This window comes from Thalassophryne amazonica, chromosome 8 (assembly GCF_902500255.1).
Source record: "Thalassophryne amazonica chromosome 8, fThaAma1.1, whole genome shotgun sequence".
Taxonomy (NCBI): domain Eukaryota; kingdom Metazoa; phylum Chordata; class Actinopteri; order Batrachoidiformes; family Batrachoididae; genus Thalassophryne; species Thalassophryne amazonica.
The window spans coordinates 15806662-15830415 of NC_047110.1; the positions used below are offsets into that span (position 1 = coordinate 15806662).

The 23754-nt window shown below is 43.0% G+C and overlaps 1 protein-coding gene across 2 annotated transcripts in view; it reads right to left on the reverse strand.

Annotated features, from left to right (window-relative positions):
- The window catches only part of sycp3 (synaptonemal complex protein 3), a 79872-nt gene that overhangs the window by 44707 nt on the left and 11411 nt on the right, over nt 1-23754 (reverse strand). For both annotated transcript variants that reach the window (XM_034175764.1, XM_034175763.1), the window contains exon 4: nt 35-152. In XM_034175764.1, coding sequence (XP_034031655.1) covers nt 35-152 — 118 coding nt within the window. The remainder of the gene's footprint in view (nt 1-34; nt 153-23754) is intronic.

Consider the following 23754-nt stretch of genomic DNA (forward strand, 5'->3'; position numbering starts at 1 on the left):
AGTGATATGGAAGATTAGAAATAATAGAGCAAACCTTTGGCTGTGATAACTATTCCACAGTTGTTCCAGCTTGCTTTGGCTCCCCTTCATGTAGTTCTTTGTCAGACTCTCCAGACGTTTCTTTTTGCTTTGCATTACTTTGCTAATGTCAGCTGGAAGCAAAGTAAACATTGTGATGCTGCATTAGTATAAGTGACATTAACGTACCACACAGTCACAACTTTTCAAAGTTGCACCAACACCACACAGGTGTTTATTAACTATAATCATAACTACAACTTTCCTGAACATGTCCAGCTATTTTATTTATGTATTTATTTATTCACTGAAAATGCCAGGTTGCTTTGCATTTGGATGCAGAAATAGACACATGGTGCCATCTTGGGTCCAAAATAGCATTCTCTATTAATCTGTATGCATGGAAATCCAGCCATTTTAGTTATGTATTTATTTATTCACTGAAAATGCTGGGTTGCTTTGCATTTGGATGCAGAAATAGACACAAGGGCTTCAAGATGTACAGATTCCCTTCAGATTGGAACAGAAGAAAAATTTGGGAAAATAAAGTTAGCCGTGTGGGATGGAAGGCGACATCATCATCAAAGCTTTGCAAAGCAAATTTATTGTTCGGTCCCACATTCAATAAAACTCACCCAAACCATCATTGTATAAACCAGATATTCGCAGTCACCAGACAAAAAAAGTCCCAATGTTTTTGTATGTTTTCCATGAAATAAACACCATATTAGGGCTGAAACGATTAGTCGAGTAACTTGAATAATTTGATTACAAAAAATGTTTGTGGCAAATTCTGTGCCTCTAAGCTTAGTTTAACGCTGTAGTACATATGCCAGGCCTGTGTGTGGTGCTGTAACGCCCCCCCCCCCCCAAAAAAAAACACAAGAAGACTAGAGCATGCCCATAAACCATGTAAAGGCTAATCTAAAAGCTACCGCTTTCCAACGCGACACACAGAGTAAAATAAAGCCTTTTAAGCAAAAGAGGGTCCATGCTGACCATCTGCATAAAGTGAAACAGTGTGTTTGTCTATTTTTAAAAAGGACACAGTCCGCTCTACATGGGGAGTGACTTGCCTGGCGGCCGGCTGCTGTCTCTCTCTCCCCGGTGTGAGGGGCTCAGCACTCTGCTCACACTGGGTGAGTCACAGCTCCATCCCCGGCCACACTGACAAACAGTTTCTGAAAGATCCTCTCGGCAAAAGTCCACTCTTTCTTCTGTGTTTTGCTCAGACTCACAATGAGTGTTTCACTTTTTAATAGCCACTTTTTTAGACAACACACAAAGCTTCACAAACACTGTAATTTGAATAAAATAATAAAATAAAATAATAATAATAATAATAAATAACTGACTGCGAGGCTTGCATGTTCAACCTCCAGCTGAAATGCATCTGCTGAATTGCAGAGAAAGAGGGATTAAAAAAAATTAACGGGAGCCAGTCCACCAACCTTTAAAAAAATAAAAAATCAAAAATGGTTAAATTTTACAAGATGGGAAAAAAACAAAACAAAACAGAAACCACATCCCATCACCATTTCAGCAAAATGTCTCACTGGCACAGTGACATTGTGCCATTGCTTAGGGAGAGATTAATCACAAGAATAATCAATAGAATATCTGATTACTAAAATAATTAATAGCTGCAGCCCTAAACCATATATAACGGATTTTGTATAACGGATTTTTCATTCACATCACATAAAATGTTTTTTTCACACCGTGCTCAGACTCGGACCCACAGGCTAGACGTGCAACTGTTAAATCAGACACAAAAGGCTGTGATTTGACACTTTTCTGCTTTCATTCCTTCATCTGCCATCATATTTTAATAGTTTTTGCAGTGCGCACGCTGATTACAAATGGATCAGAAAACTCCACAGCTTTAAATCAATTCAAATCAAATCAATTTTATTTATATAGCGCCAAATCACAACAAACAGTTGCCCCAAGGCGCCTTATATTGTAAGGCAAGGCCATACAATAATTACGGAAAAACCCCAACGGTCAAAACGACCCCCTGTGAGCAAGCACTTGGCAACAGTGGGAAGGAAAAACTCCCTTTTAACAGGAAGAAACCTCCAGCAGAACCAGGCTCAGGGAGGGGCAGTCTTCTGCTGGGACTGGTTGGGGCTGAGGGAGAGAACCAGGAAAAAGACATGCTGTGGAGGGGAGCAGAGATCAATCACTAATGATTAAATGCAGAGTGGTGCATACAGAGCAAAAAGAGAAAGAAACACTCAGTGCATCATGGGAACCCCCCAGCAGTCTAAGTCTATAGCAGCATAACTAAGGGATGGTTCAGGGTCACCTGATCCAGCCCTAATTATAAGCTTTAGCAAAAAGGAAAGTTTTAAGCCTAATCTTAAATGTAGAGAGGGTGTCTGTCTCCCTGATCTGAATTGGGAGCTGGTTCCACAGGAGAGGAGCCTGAAAGCTGAAGGCTCTGCCTCCCATTCTACTCTTACAAACCCTAGGAACTACAAGTAAGCCTGCAGTCTGAGAGCGAAGCGCTCTATTGGGGTGATATGCTACTATGAGGTCCCTAAGATAAGATGGGACCTGATTATTCAAAACCTTATAAGTAAGAAGAAGAATTTTAAATTCTATTCTAGAATTAACAGGAAGCCAATGAAGAGAGGCCAATATGGGTGAGATATGCTCTCTCCTTCTAGTCCCTGTTAGTACTCTAGCTGCAGCATTTTGAATTAACTGAAGGCTTTTCAGGGAACTTTTAGGACAACCTGATAATAATGAATTACAATAGTCCAGCCTAGAGGAAATAAATGCATGAATTAGTTTTTCAGCATCACTCTGAGACAAGACCTTTCTAATTTTAGAGATATTGCACAAATGCAAAAAAGCAGTCCTACATATTTGTTTAATATGCGCATTGAATGACATATCCTGATCAAAAATGACTCCAAGATTTCTCACAGTATTACTAGAGGTCAGGGTAATGCCATCCAGAGTAAGGATCTAGTTAGACACCATGTTTCTAAGATTTGTGGGGCCAAGTACAATAACTTCAGTTTTATCTGAGTTTAAAAGCAGGAAATTAGAGGTCATCCATGTCTTTATGTCTGTAAGACAATCCTGCAGTTTAGCTAATTGGTGTGTGTCCTCTGGCTTCATGGATAGATAAAGCTGGGTATCATCTGCGTAACAATGAAAATTTAAGCAATGCCGTCTAATAATACTGCCTAAGGGAAACATGTATACAGTGAATAAAATTGGTCCTAGCACAGAACCTTGTGGAACTCCATAATTAACCTTAGTCTGTGAAGAAGATTTCCCATTTACATGAACAAATTGTAATCTATTAGATAAATATGATTCAAACCACCGCAGCGCAGTGCCTTTAATACCTATGGCATGCTCTAATCTCTGTGATAAAATTTTATCAACAGTATCAAAAGCAGCACTGAGGTCTAACAGAACAAGCACAGAGATGAGTCCACTGTCTGAGGCCATAAGAAGATAATTTGTAACCTTCACTAATGCTGTTTCTGTACTATGATGAATTCTAAAACCTGACTGAAACTCTTCAAATAGACCATTCCTCTGCAGATGATCAGTTAGCTGTTTTACAACTACCCTTTCAAGAATTTTTGAGAGAAAAGGAAGGTTGGAGATTGGCCTATAATTAGCTAAGATAGCTGGGTCAAGTGATGGCTTTTTAAGTAATGGTTTAATTACTGCCACCTTAAAAGCCTGTGGTACATAGCCAACTAATAAAGATAGATTAATCATATTTAAGATCGAAGCATTAATTAATGGTAGGGCTTCCTTGAGCAGCCTGGTAGGAATGGGGTCTAATAGACATGTTGATGGTTTGGAGGAAGTAACTAATGAAAATAACTCAGACAGAACAATCGGAGAGAAAGAGTCTAACCAAATACCGGCATCACTGAAAGCAGCCAACGATAACGATATGTCTTTGGGATGGTTATGAGTAATTTTTTCTCTAATAGTTAAAATTTTATTAGCAAAGAAAGCCATGAAGTCATTACTAGTCAAGTTAAAGGAATACTCGGCTCAATAGAGCTCTGACTCTCTGTCAGCCTGGCTACAGTGCTGAAAAGAAACCTGGGGTTGTTCTTATTTTCTTCAATTAGTGATGAGTAGTAAGATGTCCTAGCTTTACGGAGGGCTTTTTTATAGAGCAACAGACTCTTTTTCCAGGCTAAGTGAAGATCTTATAAATTAGTGAGACGCCATTTCCTCTCCAACTTACGGGTTATCTGCTTTAAGCTGCGAGTTTGTGAGTTATACCACGGAGTCAGGCACTGATTTAAAGCTCTCTTTTTCAGAGGAGCTACAACATCCAAAGTTGTCTTCAATGAGGACATAAAACTATTGACGAGATACTCTATCTCACTTACAGAGTTTAGGTAGCTACTCTGCACTGTGTTGGTATATGGCATTAGAGAACATAAAGAAGGAATCATATCCTTAAACCTAGTTACAGTGCTTTCTGAAAGCATGAAGTCGATAAAAGAGGAACTTGTTCAGCTTAAATTTGATTTGGATGTGATGACTGCAGAAAGAAAAGCTTGTTGAGGGTCAAATTAGTCCAGAATAAAACATAATCCAGTGATGGAGAACTTTAAACTGTCACGCACATCATTGCATGGCACAGAGGTACAGAGCTGCAGAGGCATAAATCAGGCTTTAAATTAATTACATAAATCATCATAAATTGTAAATTTATGTAAATGTGATAGCTTAACTATTTTTATATTTATTTTGATAGTACCTGTACCTGGATGTGTTGCTGTATGTGGTTAAATTACTTTTAAAATTGCTCAAAACATAAAAGGTTCTTTCAGTAGTTCAGTGCAGTTGGAACCAAAGTGGGGTCATGTTCTGAGTTGATACTACTCTCATCAATCAAGGGACTCTAGTGTTGTGACTTCATTTGATAGTGGCAGTGGAAGAATGATAAGAGAGAGAGACTGATAAATCAGGAAATGACATGCAGCAGTGGGGCTGAAATTTTTATCATTACTGCAAGTCAGTAACATGATGAACTCAGACTACGATGAATGGTGGTAAAATTCCTTAAATGAATCAAGTCAGAAATGTTAAAATGGCGAAACAAAAGCACAGCACAGACAAGTACATCAGAGTTTTCTGTAGCAGCTGCTGTAAACATCATACATGTTCTGGCAGTGGTAGCTTGCCCATATGAATGATTGTGAAATGCACCACCAGAAAGAAAGAGCCGAGGGAATTTGTCTGTCACATTCGCCCACACAGTTTGTCATTTGATTTTTAAATGGACCACAATGGAAATAAGTGTTTTCACTTTCTTGTGTCATCCATGTATTTTTAAACATATTTACAATTATATACTTACATTGAATTTATTAAATAAATTCTCACTCACACACACACACACGCTTTTAATATATAGATGATTTACTGCCCCCGGCTGAAATGCCATGTTCATAGAGTCATAATGTAAATATTAATGTCCACTGTTCAGCGTTGCTAGCTAATATATGCAACTTCTCTAAAAATATTAATCGTATCAACGTTCAGTTTTGGCACCATTCGTCCTTGACCCAAAATAAATAAACATAACAAATGGAAAGGGTCAGCTCTCCACAGTTTGCGATCAAAATTGTATGCATAGAAGCAGAGCTTTTTGTCTTTTCTGAATTCTGCTATAAGCAGGTGCTTTTAATTTGATGAACAGAGACTGTGGCAGAAGCCATTAAAAGCTCTACACTTTTCACTTATGGTACCAAGAGTATGATACTCAAGTCGCTCATGGTAACAGCAACATAACACTTAACTAAACTGACTAAATCATCTGAACTACAAAACACAATAACTCAATAACACTAACAACATTGTAAAACTAACATGAACCACAACAACATTTAAAACCCCAAATCCCCAAACTCCCATGGTGCTTGGGAGCACAAAGTCCATTGTTTACTGGTTAGATAAAATCAATAATTTCTCAAAAAATATTTGTCCTATAGACTTTCCGTTTTCAAAACATTTATCCTTGACCCAAAATACATAAGCATACCAAATGGCAAATGTCAGCTCTCCCCGCTTTTGGGTGATTGAAGCCATACACACAGATGCACACAACAGGCCACTTGGCTATTATAATATAGATGCTCATACGGCCGAGGGTATTTTACCATTGTGTTATATTATATATTGCGTCCAGCCTGTCATAAAAAAAAGGTCATTGGTGAAGGTATTTCGTCTTGTCTCATCTGATGAAATTGTAAAAATAGAATTGGGTGGATGAATAAAATGCTGTCTGGTTTGGGATCAGTTAGGCATATTTTAAATATATTTTAATGTTGTGAAAGTGTCGTGACACGGACCCACAACAGGGGGCGTTAATGAACGGACAATGGATAAGCCAAAAAGTAACAATTTAATGTTGTGAATCGCACAACGAAGTACAGACAATAACAATATGGTGGAATGTCAATTATACACAAGATGACGTGTGGGCAGGCTCGACGATAGAAGACATCTGGCGAGAGAAGAGCCGGATCCCACACAGCTTCCACCACCAACGGATCTGAAGAACACCGGAGCCGCCAAGCCCTGCGCCCCAGGTGGCCACTGTCTTCAGCAGTCAGACCCGGTACTGCTGGCAGAGAACAGAGACAGTACTGATGAGTGTGAGTTTGCACACTCAGTAATCCCACAGTCAGTGTTTAGTTAGGAGGGAGAACCTCCACCTCCAATCACACACTCGTACAGCTCCTGTGAAACCACTTATCTGGTTTGGGGTGTGAGGCGAAGCCGTCGCAGTCCACACCAAACGCCAATTCAACAGATACGGCTGCAAATGAGATCAGACTATTAGTCACAGTTAAGCTTAGCAGAGAAATTACCTGATTGGTAGCTGATTTCTCGGCGGGGAGTTGGAGTTGCAGTCCGGCCTTTATGGTGGTGGTGATGTGTAGTGGATGAGTGACAGCTGGTATGGATGATGAGTGACAGCTGTCACTCCCGGTTGCTCCGACGCCCTCTCGTGCTTGAAGCCCGCACTTCAAGCAGGGCGCCATCTTGTGGTGGTGGGCCAGCAGTACCTCCTCTTCAGCGGCCCACACAACATTTTAAAACAAAACTAAAGAGTGCATGAACTCTTTCCTCATAGAGAACTCAGCCACTCAGACTGCTGCAGTAGATGGAAATGGTTTTATAACTTTTGAGGTGGAAACCATCGTCTGTATCTGGCAACACCACGCTTCGAGCAAGGCGCATTTCTACCTACCGCTATAGGTAGAAATGGTTTTCTGGTTTTCACTTGAGGTCACCACAGCACACCTGCTATGGACCTGCAAGGTGACTTGGCACAGGTTTTATACCGGATGCCCTTCCTGATACAACTCCACATTACATGGAAAATGGACAGGGGCGGTCTTCAACCCGCAGGTTGACCCCAGCTGAACGGAACTATGACGTCGGCAATCGGGAACTTCTTGCGGTGAAGGAGTCTCTTGAGGAGTGGAGACACCTGTTGGAGGGAGCATCGGTACCATTCACGGTTTTCACGGACCATCGGAACCTGGAGTATATCCGGACCGTGAAGCGTCTGAACCCCAGGCAAGCCCGCTGGTCACTGTTCTTCGGGCGTTTTGACTTCCGGATCACCTACCGCCCCGGGACAAAAAACCAACGATCTGACGCCCTGTCCCGGGTGCATGAAGAGGAGGTCAAGACCGAGCCGTCAGACCCCCCTGACACCATCATCCCCGAGTCCACTGTCGTGGCCACCCTTACCTGGGACGTGGAGAAGACCGTCCGGGAGGCCCTGACACGGAGCCCGGACCCGGGGACAGGTCCGAAGAACAAATTGTACGTCCCACCAGAGGCCAGGGCTGCAGTCCTTGACTTCTGTCACGGTTCCAAGCTCTCCTGTCATCCAGGGGTGCGAAGGACCGTGGCAGTGGTCCGGCAGCGCTTCTGGTGGGCGTCTATGGAAGCCGACGTCCGGGAGTATGTCCAGGCCTGTACCACCTGTGCCAGGGGCAAAGCCGACCACCACAAGGCCCAAGGCCTCCTCCAGCCTCTGCCCGTGCCTCGTCGCACCTGGTCTCATATTGGCCTGGACTTTGTCACGGGCCTCCCGCCGTCCCAGGGCAACACCACCATCTTAACGATAGTGGACCGGTTCTCCAAGGTGGCCCACTTCGTGGCCCTCCCGAAGCTCCCGACGGCCCAGGAGACTGCAGACCTCCTGGTCCACCACGTCGTGCATCTGCATGGGATTCCATCAGACACTGTCTCGGATCGTGGTCCTCAGTTCTCCTCCCAGGTCTGGAGGAGTTTCTGCAGGGAACTGGGGGCCACCGTCAGTCTCTCGTCTGGGTACCACCCCCAGACGAACGGGCAGGCAGAGCGGACGAACCAGGAACTGGAGCAGGCCCTCCGCTACGTGACCTCCACGCACCCAACGGCCTGGAGTGACCATCTGGCCTGGATCGAGTACGCTCATAATAGCCAAGTCTCATCTGCCACCGGCCTCTCCCCGTTTGAGGTGTGTTTGGGGTACCAGCCCCCATTGTTTCCGCTAGTGGAGGGAGAGGTCGGGGTGCCCTCGGTCCAGGCCCATCTGAGGAAGTGCCGTCGGGTGTGGCGTACCGCCCGCTCTGCCCTGCTCAGAGCCCGGACAAGGGCTAAGGCCCATGCAGACCGCCGGCGTTCCCCGGCCCCTGCATACCAGCCCGGGCAGGAGGTCTGGCTATCCACTAAGGACATCCCCCTGCAGGTGGAATCCCACAAACTCAAGGACAGATACATCGGACCTTTTCCCATACTCAAAGTCCTCAGTCCGGCCGCAGTGAAGCTGAAGCTGCCAGCTTCACTGCGGATACACCCCATGTTTCATGTGTCAAGACTCAAGCCCTGCCATACCTCACCACTGTGTGCCCCGGGACCAGCGCCGCCTCCTGCCCGGATCATTGACGGGGAGCCCGCGTAGACGGTACGCCGGCTCCTGGACGTCCGTCGAAAGGGCCGGGGGTTCCAGTATCTGGTGGACTGGGAGGGTTATGGCCCCGAAGAGTGCTCCTGGGTGAAGAGGAGCTTCATCCTGGACCCGGCCTTCCTAGCCGACTTCTACACCCGTCACCCGGACATGCCTGGTCGGGTGCCAGGAGGCGCCCGTTGGGGGGGGGGGGTCCTGTTGTGTGGGCCGCTGAAGAGGAGGTACTGTTGGCCCACCACCACAAGATGGCGCCCTGCTTGAAGTGCGGGCTTCAAGCACGAGAGGGCGTCGGAGCGACCAGGAGTGACAGCTGTCACTCATCATCCGTACCAGCTGTCACTCATCCACTACTCATCATCACCACCATAAAGGCCGGACTGCAACTCCACCTCCCCGCCGAGAAATCAGATACCATTCAGGTAACCTTCTCTGCTGTAATCATTGTTGTCCAAAACATTGTTCTGTGTGCAGCCATGTTCCTGCGGGCTCTGTCGGAGGCTGGATTGGCGGACAGTGAGAGGACGACATTCTTCGCCTCTCACTCCATCCAGGAAAGAGACCAACAGGAGCTGCACGGGTGAAATTGTTGCTGGAGGTGGAGGTTCTCCCTCCTAATTGTGTACAGACTGTGGGATTACTGAGTGTGCGACCTCACACTCATCAGGACTGTCTCTGTTCTCTGCCAGCAGTACCAGGTCTGACTGCTGAAGACAGCGGCCACCTGGGGTGCAGGGCTTGGCGGCTCCGGTGTTCTTCAGCTCCGTTGTCAGTGGAAGCTGTGTGGGATCCGGCTCTTCTCTCGCCAGGCGTCTTCTATCGTCGAGCCTGCCCACACGTCACCTGGTGTATGATTGACAGTCACCATATTGTTATTGTCTGTACGTCGTTGTGCAATTCACAACATTAAATTGTTACTTTTGGCTTATCCATTGTCCGTTCATTAACGCCCCCTGTTGTGGGTCCGTGTCACAACACTTTCACAACAGTAAGTCCAGTATTATAGAATGAAACAAAGATCAAAACCTGTTTTCAAGCCCAAACATTTGTTTGAGAAATAAAAATACAACGTTTTCCTATGAATAATTATGATGGCTTTTAGAACTAATGAATTTAATTTTAACGATCAACCTACAAGGTTGGACACATAAGAAATTATTAATAGTGACTCACCAGTATTTCACAGTTCCACCGCGTCACTTCGTCCTGGCGCTGCTCCGCTGCAGCATCTTTTTCCACTGAGTGACACCTCGGTGCAGGTGTCTTCTTCCGAGTGAAGAACATAGTTATGGGTAGTTGTTGGCGCTCCTTTTTTCTTCTGGGCGAGAAGATTCTTATAAACAAATTTGGCAAGCTGACCGCATTCTGTACTGTACAGCAGACACGGCACGGAGGAGACTGATTGACAATGGTGTACAGTCCCTTTGCCAATCACGACGCAGAACACAATGCGTGTGCTCTCCCTTAGCCAATCGCGGTGATGCCGACCAGTGCCGTGACCGGCCCGCCTGATGAGAACGCACAACACAATGCGCTGTAAAAAAAAAAAAAAAAAAAAAGCACGCAAAATTGCACAAAAAAAAAAAAAAAACGCAAAACTGCGAGGCTGTGAAAGGTGAACCGCGTTATAGCGAGGAACCACTGTATATTCGTTTTGTGAATTGTTCTGTAATTTATGTCTGTAGCATGGCCCAAGCAGAGGGTCACCCCTTTGAGTCTGGTCTGCTTGAGGTTTCTTCCTCAGAGGGAGTTTTTCCTTACCACTGTTGCTCTGGGAGTTACTAAGGTTAGACTTTACTTGTGTGAAGCACCTTGAGGCAACTCTGTTGTGAATTGGTGCTCTATAAATGAAAATAAATTGAAATTGAAAATTGACGGCAAAACTTTGCGGCACCAAGACACCTGTCATCAGGTGCTGTAGTTGCTTTTCACCATGTGCACTGCATGAGCACCGCCCCTGTGAGGACACTTTGCCCCAGTTGGCTGATTGTTTCACTGAAACTTGTCAAGTGTGGTCTGTTATTCAGAGAACTTCAGATGCATCATCTCTTATTGCTCTTCATTTGTATCAACAAATATATACTTTGTAAAAAAAAAAAAAAAAAAAAAAAATCACTACTTCTTCAGAAGTGGTCTGATAAAATCCTGTTGGTGATCCCACTCTTCAACACAAAGACTTTGACTGAAATATGAATAAATTTGATCTAATTTTGTTGTTCCATCTAATAAAACACCCAGTAGTTTTTAAAGCTGTTCATGCTGAAATCTTTTCCTCTGTGGATTTAGATGAAAGTGCAGCTGACGCACCAGTCAGCAAAGTCTGTTTTGCTGCATCTCATATAAACAACTAAAGAAGTGTAAGTGCATTGTTCTAACAAGATGTATTCTCTGTTCCATATGCCGAGTTTTCCCCCCGGAACTTAACGCGTGAGCAGAAATACGTGGTAGAGATGCTTGGATCAGCTCTGATGGCGTCTGAACCCGCTGCTAAATATAAACCATCCGCCCACAGTAAAGATTCTCTCTGATTTAAACAACTAATCTCCACCCCATCATCGTGGTCATTATGAACTTTGAACATGCCCTGTGATGCTGATCAGTGAGCTTTGATTATAGTCTAGTTCCCAGCTTATACATGTTTGCACATCATTTAGGAGAGGATAACTCAACTCTTCTAGACGAGTATGACCCCAGTGAACAACCTGGGATATGTGCCAAAATCTCTATCCGGGATGAACAGCCCCAAAATGACCACACCCTTTTAAACCATGACCACGCCTTTTTTGTCACAAATATTGCTTCAAATACAGTTGTATTTGCGAAACTGCAGCAGCTACAGATTTTCCAAGGTATTCAAAATGTTCAGAATGACCAGTACTTGTTTAGAAGGGTCACAGAAGAGTATAAAATTTTAAATTTTGATATTTGTCTGAAACAGTTGAGTTATTCTCTCCTAAATGACGTGCATACGTACGTCTCATCTATACTGTAAAAAAAAAAAAAAAAAAAAAAAAAATCAGCAAAATATACAGCAAAAGACCATCAAACAGCAACAGTAAAGCACCGTAAAACCAAAAATTTTCTTTTACTGTATGAAATACGTTAAATAACAGTTTATTGAGAGACTGGAAAAAACTTTGATTTTTACAGTTTTTTGTATTTTTAATGATAAAATTTACCGTGAAAATGAGCAAATATCCATAAAGTTTAAAAGAAAATACTGTAATGTAAAAAAAAATCTGAAGACCTTAAATTTTACAGTATTATTTGAGTTTTGCACATTCAAATTTACAGTATAAACCTGTTGATTGTGAAGCAAAAAGAAACCTTCATTTTTACAGAAGCAAAATGTAAAACAAAACAAAAACAAAAAAAAATTCAGTCCACTGTGAAATTGCATGCAGTAAAGAAAAGGAGGGATATCAGTACTTTTTCGGCACTGTTACAGGAGTTTTTTTCATGGAAAGAAAAGTGGAGGACTGCGGCACAAAACCACCTCCGTGTTGGTCTCACAGGACGGCTTTGAGATGGCTTTCAGACGGCTGTCGGTGGGTTTTCAGTCGTGTGACTAACCGAGAAATTGTGGATGAGCGTGGACATGCCAGAACACGTCCTGTGTGGCTTCATCACGGCGTTGCTTTGCGACATGCGGCTCCACCGCGACGCGCGAAGCCTCCGCTCCTCTTTCCATGACAAAAACTCCTGTAACAGTGGAATGTACCATTCATTTCCAAACTGGACGCTGTGTTTTATCCGGGATGTCATCTGGCTAGCACAGGAATTGTGAAAAGACGTGGACATCAGCACTTTTTGGGCACATTGAGACAGACGTGCGGAGGAATTCTGCGCGTCGCGGCAGTGCGGTGATGAAGCCTCACAGGACATGTTCTGGCATGTCCAGGCACATCCACAATTTCTCGGATAATCACTTGATGGAAAAACCACTGACAGCTGTCTGAATGCCATCTCAAAGCCGTCTTGTGAGACCAAAACGGAGGTGGCTTTGTCTTACTCCAGTAGCGAATCCATCGTGTTGCGCGAAGCTTCCGCTCGGCTTTCCATGACAAAATCTCTTGTTAAAAGTGAAATCTGCCGGAAAATGGTTGATGTCCAGCTCTTGTGATAACCAGAGAAATTGCACACGATGGTCACGGATCCATACAGTCATCCGTTTAGAAATGAAATGGTCGCTCAGCCTGTCGATGGCAGCTTCGGAGCGCGGCACACCACCAGTCGCTCTGGGCCGTCCTTAAAGTGACAGTAACACTCCGTAATCTCTTTGAAGCCCATAAAATTTTCACCAAAAACCATGTGAATTTCTCGAATGGTGTCCACTTTGATGTCCCTCACAGTTTCTGAAAAAATTTGGATCAAGCAAAGCGGCAGTCTCTGAGCCATTCCTAAACAATGAAAAAAACGACGAGAGGGGTGGACCACTCCTCACTCAAAGCCTGCTCACAGGCGAATGAGGCAACCGACAGGTGTGAAAAAACTCACGCATACGCATGAAGGTTCAAGCTTGGCTGACGCAATCACACGTGATTCAAATCCATATGGTTTTTGAAAAAAATAATAAGGTTGGATACTTTTCTAATAGACCTCGTACACACACACACACACACAAACACAGAGAGAGTTGTATGTAAAAGTTTGGGCACCCCTGATGATTTCCATGATTTTCCTTTATAAATCATTGGTTGTTTGGATCAGCAATTTCAGTTAAATATAACATATAGCAGACAAACACAGTGATATTTGAAAAGTGAAATGAAGTTTATTGGATTTACAGAAAGTGTGCAATAATTCTTTAAACAAAATTAGGCAGGTGCATAAATTTGGGCACCCCAACAGAATACAGAAAACAGAATACATCAATATTTAGTAGATCATCCTTTTGCAGAAATAACACTTCCTATAGCTTTCACTGAGAGTCTGGATTCTGGTTGAAGGTATTTTGGACCATTCTTCTTTACAAAATATCTCAGGTTTATTGGTTTCCGAGCATGGACAGCCCGCTTAAAATCACACCACAGATTTTCATTCAGGTCTGGGGACTGAGATGGCCATTCCAGAACATTGTACTTGTTCCTCTGCCTTAATACAGTTTGAGCAGTATTTAGGGTTACTGTCTTGTTGAAAGATCCAGCCCCGGCGCAACTTCAACTTTGTCACGGATTCTTCAACATTGTTCTCAAGAATCTGCTGATATTGACTAGAATCCATGTGACCGTCAGTTTTAACAAGATTCCCAGTACCTGCACTGGCCACACAGCCCCACAACATGATGGAACCATGTCCAAATTTTACTGTAGGTAGTGAGTGTTTTTCTTGGAATGCTGTCTTCTTTTTCTGCCATTCATACCGCCCCTTGTTATGTCCAAATAACTCAATTTTAGTTTCATCAGTCCACAGCACCTTATTCCAAAATGAAGATGGCTTGTCCAAATGTGCTTTAGCATACCTCAAGTGACTCTGTTTGTCATGTGTATGCAGAAAAGGCTTCCTCTGCATTACAGCATCATGCAGCATCTCTTTGTGCAAAGTGTGCTGTATAGTAGAATAATGCACAGAGACACTATCTGCAGCAAGATCATGTTGTAGGTCTTTGGCGCAGGTCTATGGGTTGACTATGACTGTTCTCACCATCCTTCACTTCAGCTGATCTGAGATTTTTCTTGGCCTGCCACTTCAGGCCTTAACTAGTACTGTGTCTGAGGTCTTCCATTTCCTCAATATGTTCCTCACAGTGGAAACTGACAGCTGAAATCTCTGAGATAGCTTTTTGTATCCTTCCCCTAAACTATGATGTTGAACAATCTTGGTCATTTGAGAGTTGTTTTGAGGCTCCCATGTTGCCACTCATTAGAAGAGATGCAAAGAGGGGAAACATTTGCAAATGGCCACCTTAAATACTCTTTCTCATGATTGGATTCACCTGTGTAAGGAAGTCAAGGGTCAATGAGCTTATCAAACCAATTCTGTGTTCCAATATTTATTGCTAAATGTATTCAAATCAATAAAATGACAAGGGTGCCCAAATTTATGTACCTGCCCAATTATGTTTCAATAATTATTGCACACTTTCTGTAAATACTAGAAACTTTATTTTACTTGTCAAATATCAGTGTGTTCATCTGTGATATGTTATATTTAACTGAAATTTCTGATCCAAACAACCAATGATTTATAAAGGAAAATCATGAAAATTATCAGGGGTGCCCAAACTTTTACATACAACTGTGTGTGTATGTGTGTATATATATATATATATATATATATATATAGACACACACACACACACACACACACACATATATATATACATATTCATAACAAGTGCCAAAAAGGAAGAGGAAAAACAAAAACAAGCGCAGACAATATAGATTAATCAGTGAACCAAATGTCTCAACACAACAAAAGAAACAATCGTGCGCAAAGAAAGAAACCAGTAACCAACTCAGTTAAGCTAACTCTCCATACTGTAACAAGTAATTATATTATTTTTATAATGTAGCGAGAAGGATGTTGAGGATAGACCCACCAGGCAGGAGAAGAGGGAGGCCAAAGAGGAGGCTTATGGATGTGCTAAGGGAGGACAAGCAGGTGAATGGTGTGACAGAGGAAGATACAGAGGACAGGGTGAGGTGGAAACAATGGATCTGCTGTGGAGACCCCTAACGGGAACAGCCGAGAGCAGAAGAGTGATTAAAAACTGTACATGTAATTAATTTAAATTCGTTGCAAACCTTGTAATAATTTTTTATTGCGTGACAGCATTAATACACACACACACACACATATTTATCTATCTATCTATCAAGGCTGCAACGCAGCATCTGCCTCTTGATCAGAATTAATGATCAAATAGGATGCGGATCAAAGGAATCAGGATCAAAGTTTAAAGGACAGACCTGCACCTTGATCCCAGAGACATATCAAACTTTAACCACTTCTTTCTATACAAAAGCCAAATTTTAAAATAATTCGTTCAGTGTCCTTTTGAAATATCCTGCTAAATAAGCCAACAACTAACAGACACACGGAAACAAAAAGCATAAGGTCCTCGGCAGAGGTAAATGTTACACACCATAAACTTTATGTGACTGAAGTGGAAACTGGCTGACTGGAGTCTGACAGCATTTACCTGATGAGTGCAGCTCTGGAGACTGCCAGAGAAATCTGCTAAATCAAACAACACAGGGCCATATTCATTCCCCTATACATTCTCCAGCCTGTTATTTAGAGAGGCGACTCAAATATCAATATCTAACACCGAAACCCAGGATATATTAGACCAGGAAGAGAACTGGAGCGCCACAGTAGCAAACTGCAACAGCTTGTTTTAAAGCATCAGTGCTCAGTGTGGAAGCTTGGCATCTATTAGCATAACACTAAAAAATGCATGGTCCCCAGAGTCTTGTTTTGCTGAGATGGAAGGAAGCCATTACAACCATCCATCTGTAACAGGCCTGTTCACATCAGCCCAACCCGAGGGGAAACCGCACATAAAAGCCCAACAACAGCAAAGGTCACTGAAAGGCAGCGATGAGCTTAAGATAAAAGGTTCTTTTTCGAGAAATAAGGGTGCATTTTTAATGTATTATTAATGTGACTCCCCTCCATAAATAACTGCCCTTTGTAGATTATTTGACATCGCCAACGAAGAATCCTGGTGTGCGGTTTTTCTCATTAGTGCTGGTGAGGGATTGCGTTTCCTCTCGGAGGCACAGTGTACGCTGAGATTAAAGGTGGTTATAGTAACTGAATCCCAGCGCTGAACAAGAGATGACATTTCAGACTGTCGCTGAAATGACGGCTGTTGTAAGTGAAGTGCTTCTATTCTTTAAGGAAAAAACATTTTCATTGTGACAGTTGAAGAAAAAGTCAAACTTGAAAAGTTACTGCAACAGTTATTGTAATTGTACGTATTAAAATAGTAATAAAAAAAGGCAATGTAGCCAATATCAGAAGGCCACCTTGCTAATAAAGTCTTTTCATTCATTTCTTTTATTTACCCAGGTAAAAAACTCATTGAAATTGACATCTCTTTTCCAAGAGTGACCTGACCAAGACAGCATCTTTGAAAGTGAAGTAGTGTGAAACCTTTTCAATGAATTAAAGATAACCACTTAATCAAATTTGTTAAGTAGTTAGTTCTGTAGCTGTTCCCATTTCTGTTGCCTGCACTCACTATGACCTGAACTAAGTCAGGGGCCACGTAGACTGCACGCATGCTGATCTGGCCTTAATATGCTTTTATAATGAAGCACATTTAGAGGTATATAATGCATGTTTCCAGCTTATTCTGCTCCAGTATACACTTTTCCAAAGTCCCTTGAACTTATCACTGGTTATGCAAATGCTCACACCTGGCCACTATTAGCAGTCATTAACTCTTTCAATTATGATTTTTTTCTGCTGCTTGCTGGGTTGTTGTACGTCTTTCTCCAGTATGTGGTCCTCTCAGGGAATAGACACACGAACATTTGCAAATCCTTGAATATGTATTGGACTTAATTTACATCAGTCAGGAAGAAATGCAAACATTACGGCACGGTTTGGTCAATCTGTCTGGACTGGGACAAGTCAGACCTGGGAGTATGCGCTGGTGCCGAGTGTTGCCTCATCTACCACAATGCAGAATCCCTTTGGATCCTGGATGGCAACCACACAGGTGGATGACGGTGCAAAACAGAGGAGAGGGAGAGAGAATTTTCATACAAGATAAAGTTGAGGCTCAAGTCTCCCGTGTGCCTTAAAGGAAACTGTTTCTTAAATCTTGTGTATGTCATGATGGGCGGGTGCCACGCACCTGAAGCGGCTGCAGACTCCCAGACCAGGCTTAGGTGTAAGAGAAATCATGGTCTTTATTCCAGGCTTAGGTACGGTACACATGTGGTCATTCAGCAGAGCAGAGGTACAATCAGGGTCAGGCAAGAACAAACACAGCCATCAGAGATGAGGCAAAAGGTGCAGTCAAAAAAACACAGAGCAGATTACGGGACATGGCAAGGCAAGAACAGGACTGAAATCAAGAGCTTGATGGGTACACAGACAACAAACTGGCAGAGGTGAGGTGGCTGGGCGGAGTTTAAATAGACAGGTGTTAACAAGGTGCACTGAGGTGAATTATGTAGAAAGGGGGGGGGACAAAGGTACGTGAGCAGGTGCCAAGAGTGTGAGTGAATGAAAACACAAAGCAGACAGAATCAAAGTGAGAGGCAAGGACACAAGAGCTGGTGAAGAGGCATGAAATGACACCATAATCAGGTATGAGTTTAGGGATGAAGACACAATGACAGGTGCTTCTTGTGTGTTGAAATGCCTACTTCAGACAGATTTACCACACACTGGGCCTCATGTATCAACGTTGCGTACGGCGATATTTGAGCGTATATGGGGTGTACGCCAAAATGGCTGCGCTACTTGGCATTTATCAATGTGGTCGTTGGCGCACGGTGCACTGAAAATATACACCAGGTCGAGAGGTGGTGTAAATTATATGCCAAAATGAACCAGCACTGGAATCCACATAAAAACGAAAATGATCAACATGATAAACAGTGCCATTATACAAATCAATGCATATGTTACATAAATAACACTTTCTTGATTATACTACATAATAATTAATACAAATCCTGCTTTTGCTCGAGCACGATCCGTGGCCACAGCGCTGACCGCAAAGAAAGCGCTGCTCGCCTTTTTCTCCAGAGCCTGGAGCCAGAGCAGCGCTGAGCTTAACTATATGTGGTGTGATCGTTTTAGACAATGAAATTGAAAATTACAACTGTAGTGTTGTCATTCCCTTCGCCCGTGCTGCAATCAGGTTTTGACTTCTCCATTCGTTTGTTAACATAAAATAAATAAATACATTTTAAAAATAAAGGAATCTGAAAAATTAGGCGTGTCTTATTAACTGAGCTAGCAAATATCCACGTCAAGAATTATTGACATGTGAAAAGAGAATACAGTGGTCCCTCCCTATAACGCGGTTCGCCTTTCGCGGCCTCGCAGTTTCGCAGATTTTTTAGTCAAATTTTGCATGCTTTTTTTTTTTTTTTTTTTACAGTGTTCTGTGTTCTGCGTGTCTGTTAATAAGAATCTTCTCGCCCAGAAGAAAAAAGAGCGCCAACAACTACTCATAACTGTGTTCTTCACGCGGAAAAAGACACCTGCAGCGAGGTTTGATTCAGTGGAAAAAGGCGCGGCGCCAGGACGAAGAGGCGCGATCAGAGGATCTGTGAAATACTGGTCAGTCACTATTAATAATTTCTTATGTGTCCAACCTCGTAGGTTGATCGTTAAAATTAAATTCGTTAGTTCTAAAAGCCATCATAATTATTTATAGGAAAACGTTCTATTTTTATTTCTCAAATGTTTGGGCCTGAAAACAGGTTGGTCTTATTTTCCTACTAAGGTTTGAACTTTGAGAGTGTTTACACACGAGAGAAGAGTGAGAAAATGTTCATGCCTGATTGAGAAAAGTGTATAAAGTGTGTAGTGAGGTGTTTTACAGCCTTAAAACATCTATAATAATTGTAAAAAATAACGCTGACTACATCGCGGATTTCGCGTAATACGGGCTATTTTTAGATTGTAACTCCCACGATAAACGAGGGACCACTGTAACACTTTTTTGATTATACTACAAAACAAGTGATACGACGGCCGCTTTTGACGCTCTATTGGCACGCGTCGTGATTGGTGGAGTTCTTTTTCTTTGCCGTCTTCCTGGCTTCCATGTCGTAAAATGAGGGTGTGTCTGAAGCGGAGTCTGAATATTTATGGGCGTGTTTATTATAATTACGAATGTTTTCACCCGCCGCATTTATCAAGGTCATGTCGGGCGTACGCTGGAAATGGGCAGGTGCGCACTGCTTGATACATGTCACGGCAACTTTGGTGTACTTCAAATTTACACCATAAATTTACACCACAAGTACGCAACTTTGATACATGAGGCCCAGTGCCACACTGTTTGTATTCATTAAGGCCTGATGTAAGGGAAGTCAAACACTTATTCAGTGTCTTGGAAATATTCATGTATCCATCCCCGCTTGTCCAAAGAAAAACTGTCTGTAAAAGTGACTCATAGCAACATGAGGCCTTCAAATGGAGACTAATGTATACACTGCCCATGTTCAATAAATAAGTGATATTTTTGTTAAACCCCTTAAATTAATTATTAATTATTGTTTTTTCCAACTCCATTGTGGCTGTTGTGAAAGTGTAGTGACACGGACCCACAACAGGGGGCGCAAATGAACGGTCAATAGATGAGCCAAAAATTAACAATTTAATGTTGTGAAGGAGCACAACGAACATACAGACAATCTCAGAATAAGATTACAGTCAATCCACAGAGGTGACGTGTGGGCAGGCTCGAGGATAGAAGACCTCTGTCCTGAGAAGAGCCGGAACCACACGATTTCCGCCGCCACCGAACCTGGTGAATACTGGAGCCGCCAAGTCCCGAATTCCCAGGTGATCACCGTCCCCGACTGTCGGATCTGGTACTGCTGGCGAGAACAAAGACAGTCAAGTGTAGCTGTGTGCACACCCAGTAACAACAACGGTGGGAATACCACCTCCACCTCTCACTCAATATGCTGATGTATTTACAGTGATGCCTCAGAGGAAAAGAGTGCCATCCTGCACTCACTCAGCCTCCACAGGAAGAGGGACCGGTACTCCTGCAAACACTCACAATATACAGCATATCAGTAAACACAAATGGCTGAGGATATTACCTCCAATGAAGTACGATATCTCGGCGATGAGGTGGAGATGACGTCTGGGTTTTATGGAGTGCGATGATGAAGAATGTGTGACAGCTGTCAGGAATTAATGAGTGACAGCTGTCACTCCCGGCTTTGTCCGTGGCGGCAGCGCCCTCTCGTGCCTGAAGCCCACACTTCAGGCAGGGTGCCCTCTGGTGGTGGGCCAGCAGTACCTCCTCTTCTGGCGGCCCACACAACAGGACCCCCCCCCTCAACGGGCGCCTCCTGGCGCCTGACCAGGCTTGTCCGGGTGTCGACGGTAGAAATCGGCCAGGAGGGCCGGATCCAGGATGAAGCTCCTCTTCACCCAGGAGCATTCTTCGGGTCCATACCCCTCCCAGTCCACCAAATACTGGAACCCCCGGCCCATTCGACGGACGTCCAGGAGCCGGCACACTGTCCAAGCCGGCTCCCCGTCAATGATCCGGGCAGGAGGCGGCGCCGGACCGGGAGCACAGAGGGGTGAGGTGTGGTGAGGCTTGAGTCTGGACACGTGAAAAACCGGGTGGATCCGCAGTGAAGCTGGGAGTCGGAGCCTCACTGCGGCAGGACTGAGGATTTTGAGGATCTTGAATGGTCCAAATGCAGAGTGGTGCATACAGAGCAAAAAGAGAAAGAAACACTCAGTGCATCATGGGAACCCCCCAGCAGTCTAAGTCTATAGCAGCATAACTAAGGGATGGTTCAGGGTCACCTGATCCAGCCCTAATTATAAGCTTTAGCAAAAAGGAAAGTTTTAAGCCTAATCTTAAATGTAGAGAGGGTGTCTGTCTCCCTGATCTGAATTGGGAGCTGGTTCCACAGGAGAGGAGCCTGAAAGCTGAAGGCTCTGCCTCCCATTCTACTCTTACAAACCCTAGGAACTACAAGTAAGCCTGCAGTCTGAGAGCGAAGCGCTCTATTGGGGTGATATGCTACTATGAGGTCCCTAAGATAAGATGGGACCTGATTATTCAAAACCTTATAAGTAAGAAGAAGAATTTTAAATTCTATTCTAGAATTAACAGGAAGCCAATGAAGAGAGGCCAATATGGGTGAGATATGCTCTCTCCTTCTAGTCCCTGTTAGTACTCTAGCTGCAGCATTTTGAATTAACTGAAGGCTTTTCAGGGAACTTTTAGGACAACCTGATAATAATGAATTACAATAGTCCAGCCTAGAGGAAATAAATGCATGAATTAGTTTTTCAGCATCACTCTGAGACAAGACCTTTCTAATTTTAGAGATATTGCACAAATGCAAAAAAGCAGTCCTACATATTTGTTTAATATGCGCATTGAATGACATATCCTGATCAAAAATGACTCCAAGATTTCTCACAGTATTACTAGAGGTCAGGGTAATGCCATCCAGAGTAAGGATCTAGTTAGACACCATGTTTCTAAGATTTGTGGGGCCAAGTACAATAACTTCAGTTTTATCTGAGTTTAAAAGCAGGAAATTAGAGGTCATCCATGTCTTTATGTCTGTAAGACAATCCTGCAGTTTAGCTAATTGGTGTGTGTCCTCTGGCTTCATGGATAGATAAAGCTGGGTATCATCTGCGTAACAATGAAAATTTAAGCAATGCCGTCTAATAATACTGCCTAAGGGAAACATGTATACAGTGAATAAAATTGGTCCTAGCACAGAACCTTGTGGAACTCCATAATTAACCTTAGTCTGTGAAGAAGATTTCCCATTTACATGAACAAATTGTAATCTATTAGATAAATATGATTCAAACCACCGCAGCGCAGTGCCTTTAATACCTATGGCATGCTCTAATCTCTGTGATAAAATTTTATCAACAGTATCAAAAGCAGCACTGAGGTCTAACAGAACAAGCACAGAGATGAGTCCACTGTCTGAGGCCATAAGAAGATAATTTGTAACCTTCACTAATGCTGTTTCTGTACTATGATGAATTCTAAAACCTGACTGAAACTCTTCAAATAGACCATTCCTCTGCAGATGATCAGTTAGCTGTTTTACAACTACCCTTTCAAGAATTTTTGAGAGAAAAGGAAGGTTGGAGATTGGCCTATAATTAGCTAAGATAGCTGGGTCAAGTGATGGCTTTTTAAGTAATGGTTTAATTACTGCCACCTTAAAAGCCTGTGGTACATAGCCAACTAATAAAGATAGATTAATCATATTTAAGATCGAAGCATTAATTAATGGTAGGGCTTCCTTGAGCAGCCTGGTAGGAATGGGGTCTAATAGACATGTTGATGGTTTGGAGGAAGTAACTAATGAAAATAACTCAGACAGAACAATCGGAGAGAAAGAGTCTAACCAAATACCGGCATCACTGAAAGCAGCCAACGATAACGATATGTCTTTGGGATGGTTATGAGTAATTTTTTCTCTAATAGTTAAAATTTTATTAGCAAAGAAAGCCATGAAGTCATTACTAGTCAAGTTAAAGGAATACTCGGCTCAATAGAGCTCTGACTCTCTGTCAGCCTGGCTACAGTGCTGAAAAGAAACCTGGGGTTGTTCTTATTTTCTTCAATTAGTGATGAGTAGTAAGATGTCCTAGCTTTACGGAGGGCTTTTTTATAGAGCAACAGACTCTTTTTCCAGGCTAAGTGAAGATCTTATAAATTAGTGAGACGCCATTTCCTCTCCAACTTACGGGTTATCTGCTTTAAGCTGCGAGTTTGTGAGTTATACCACGGAGTCAGGCACTGATTTAAAGCTCTCTTTTTCAGAGGAGCTACAACATCCAAAGTTGTCTTCAATGAGGACATAAAACTATTGACGAGATACTCTATCTCACTTACAGAGTTTAGGTAGCTACTCTGCACTGTGTTGGTATATGGCATTAGAGAACATAAAGAAGGAATCATATCCTTAAACCTAGTTACAGTGCTTTCTGAAAGCATGAAGTCGATAAAAGAGGAACTTGTTCAGCTTAAATTTGATTTGGATGTGATGACTGCAGAAAGAAAAGCTTGTTGAGGGTCAAATTAGTCCAGAATAAAACATAATCCA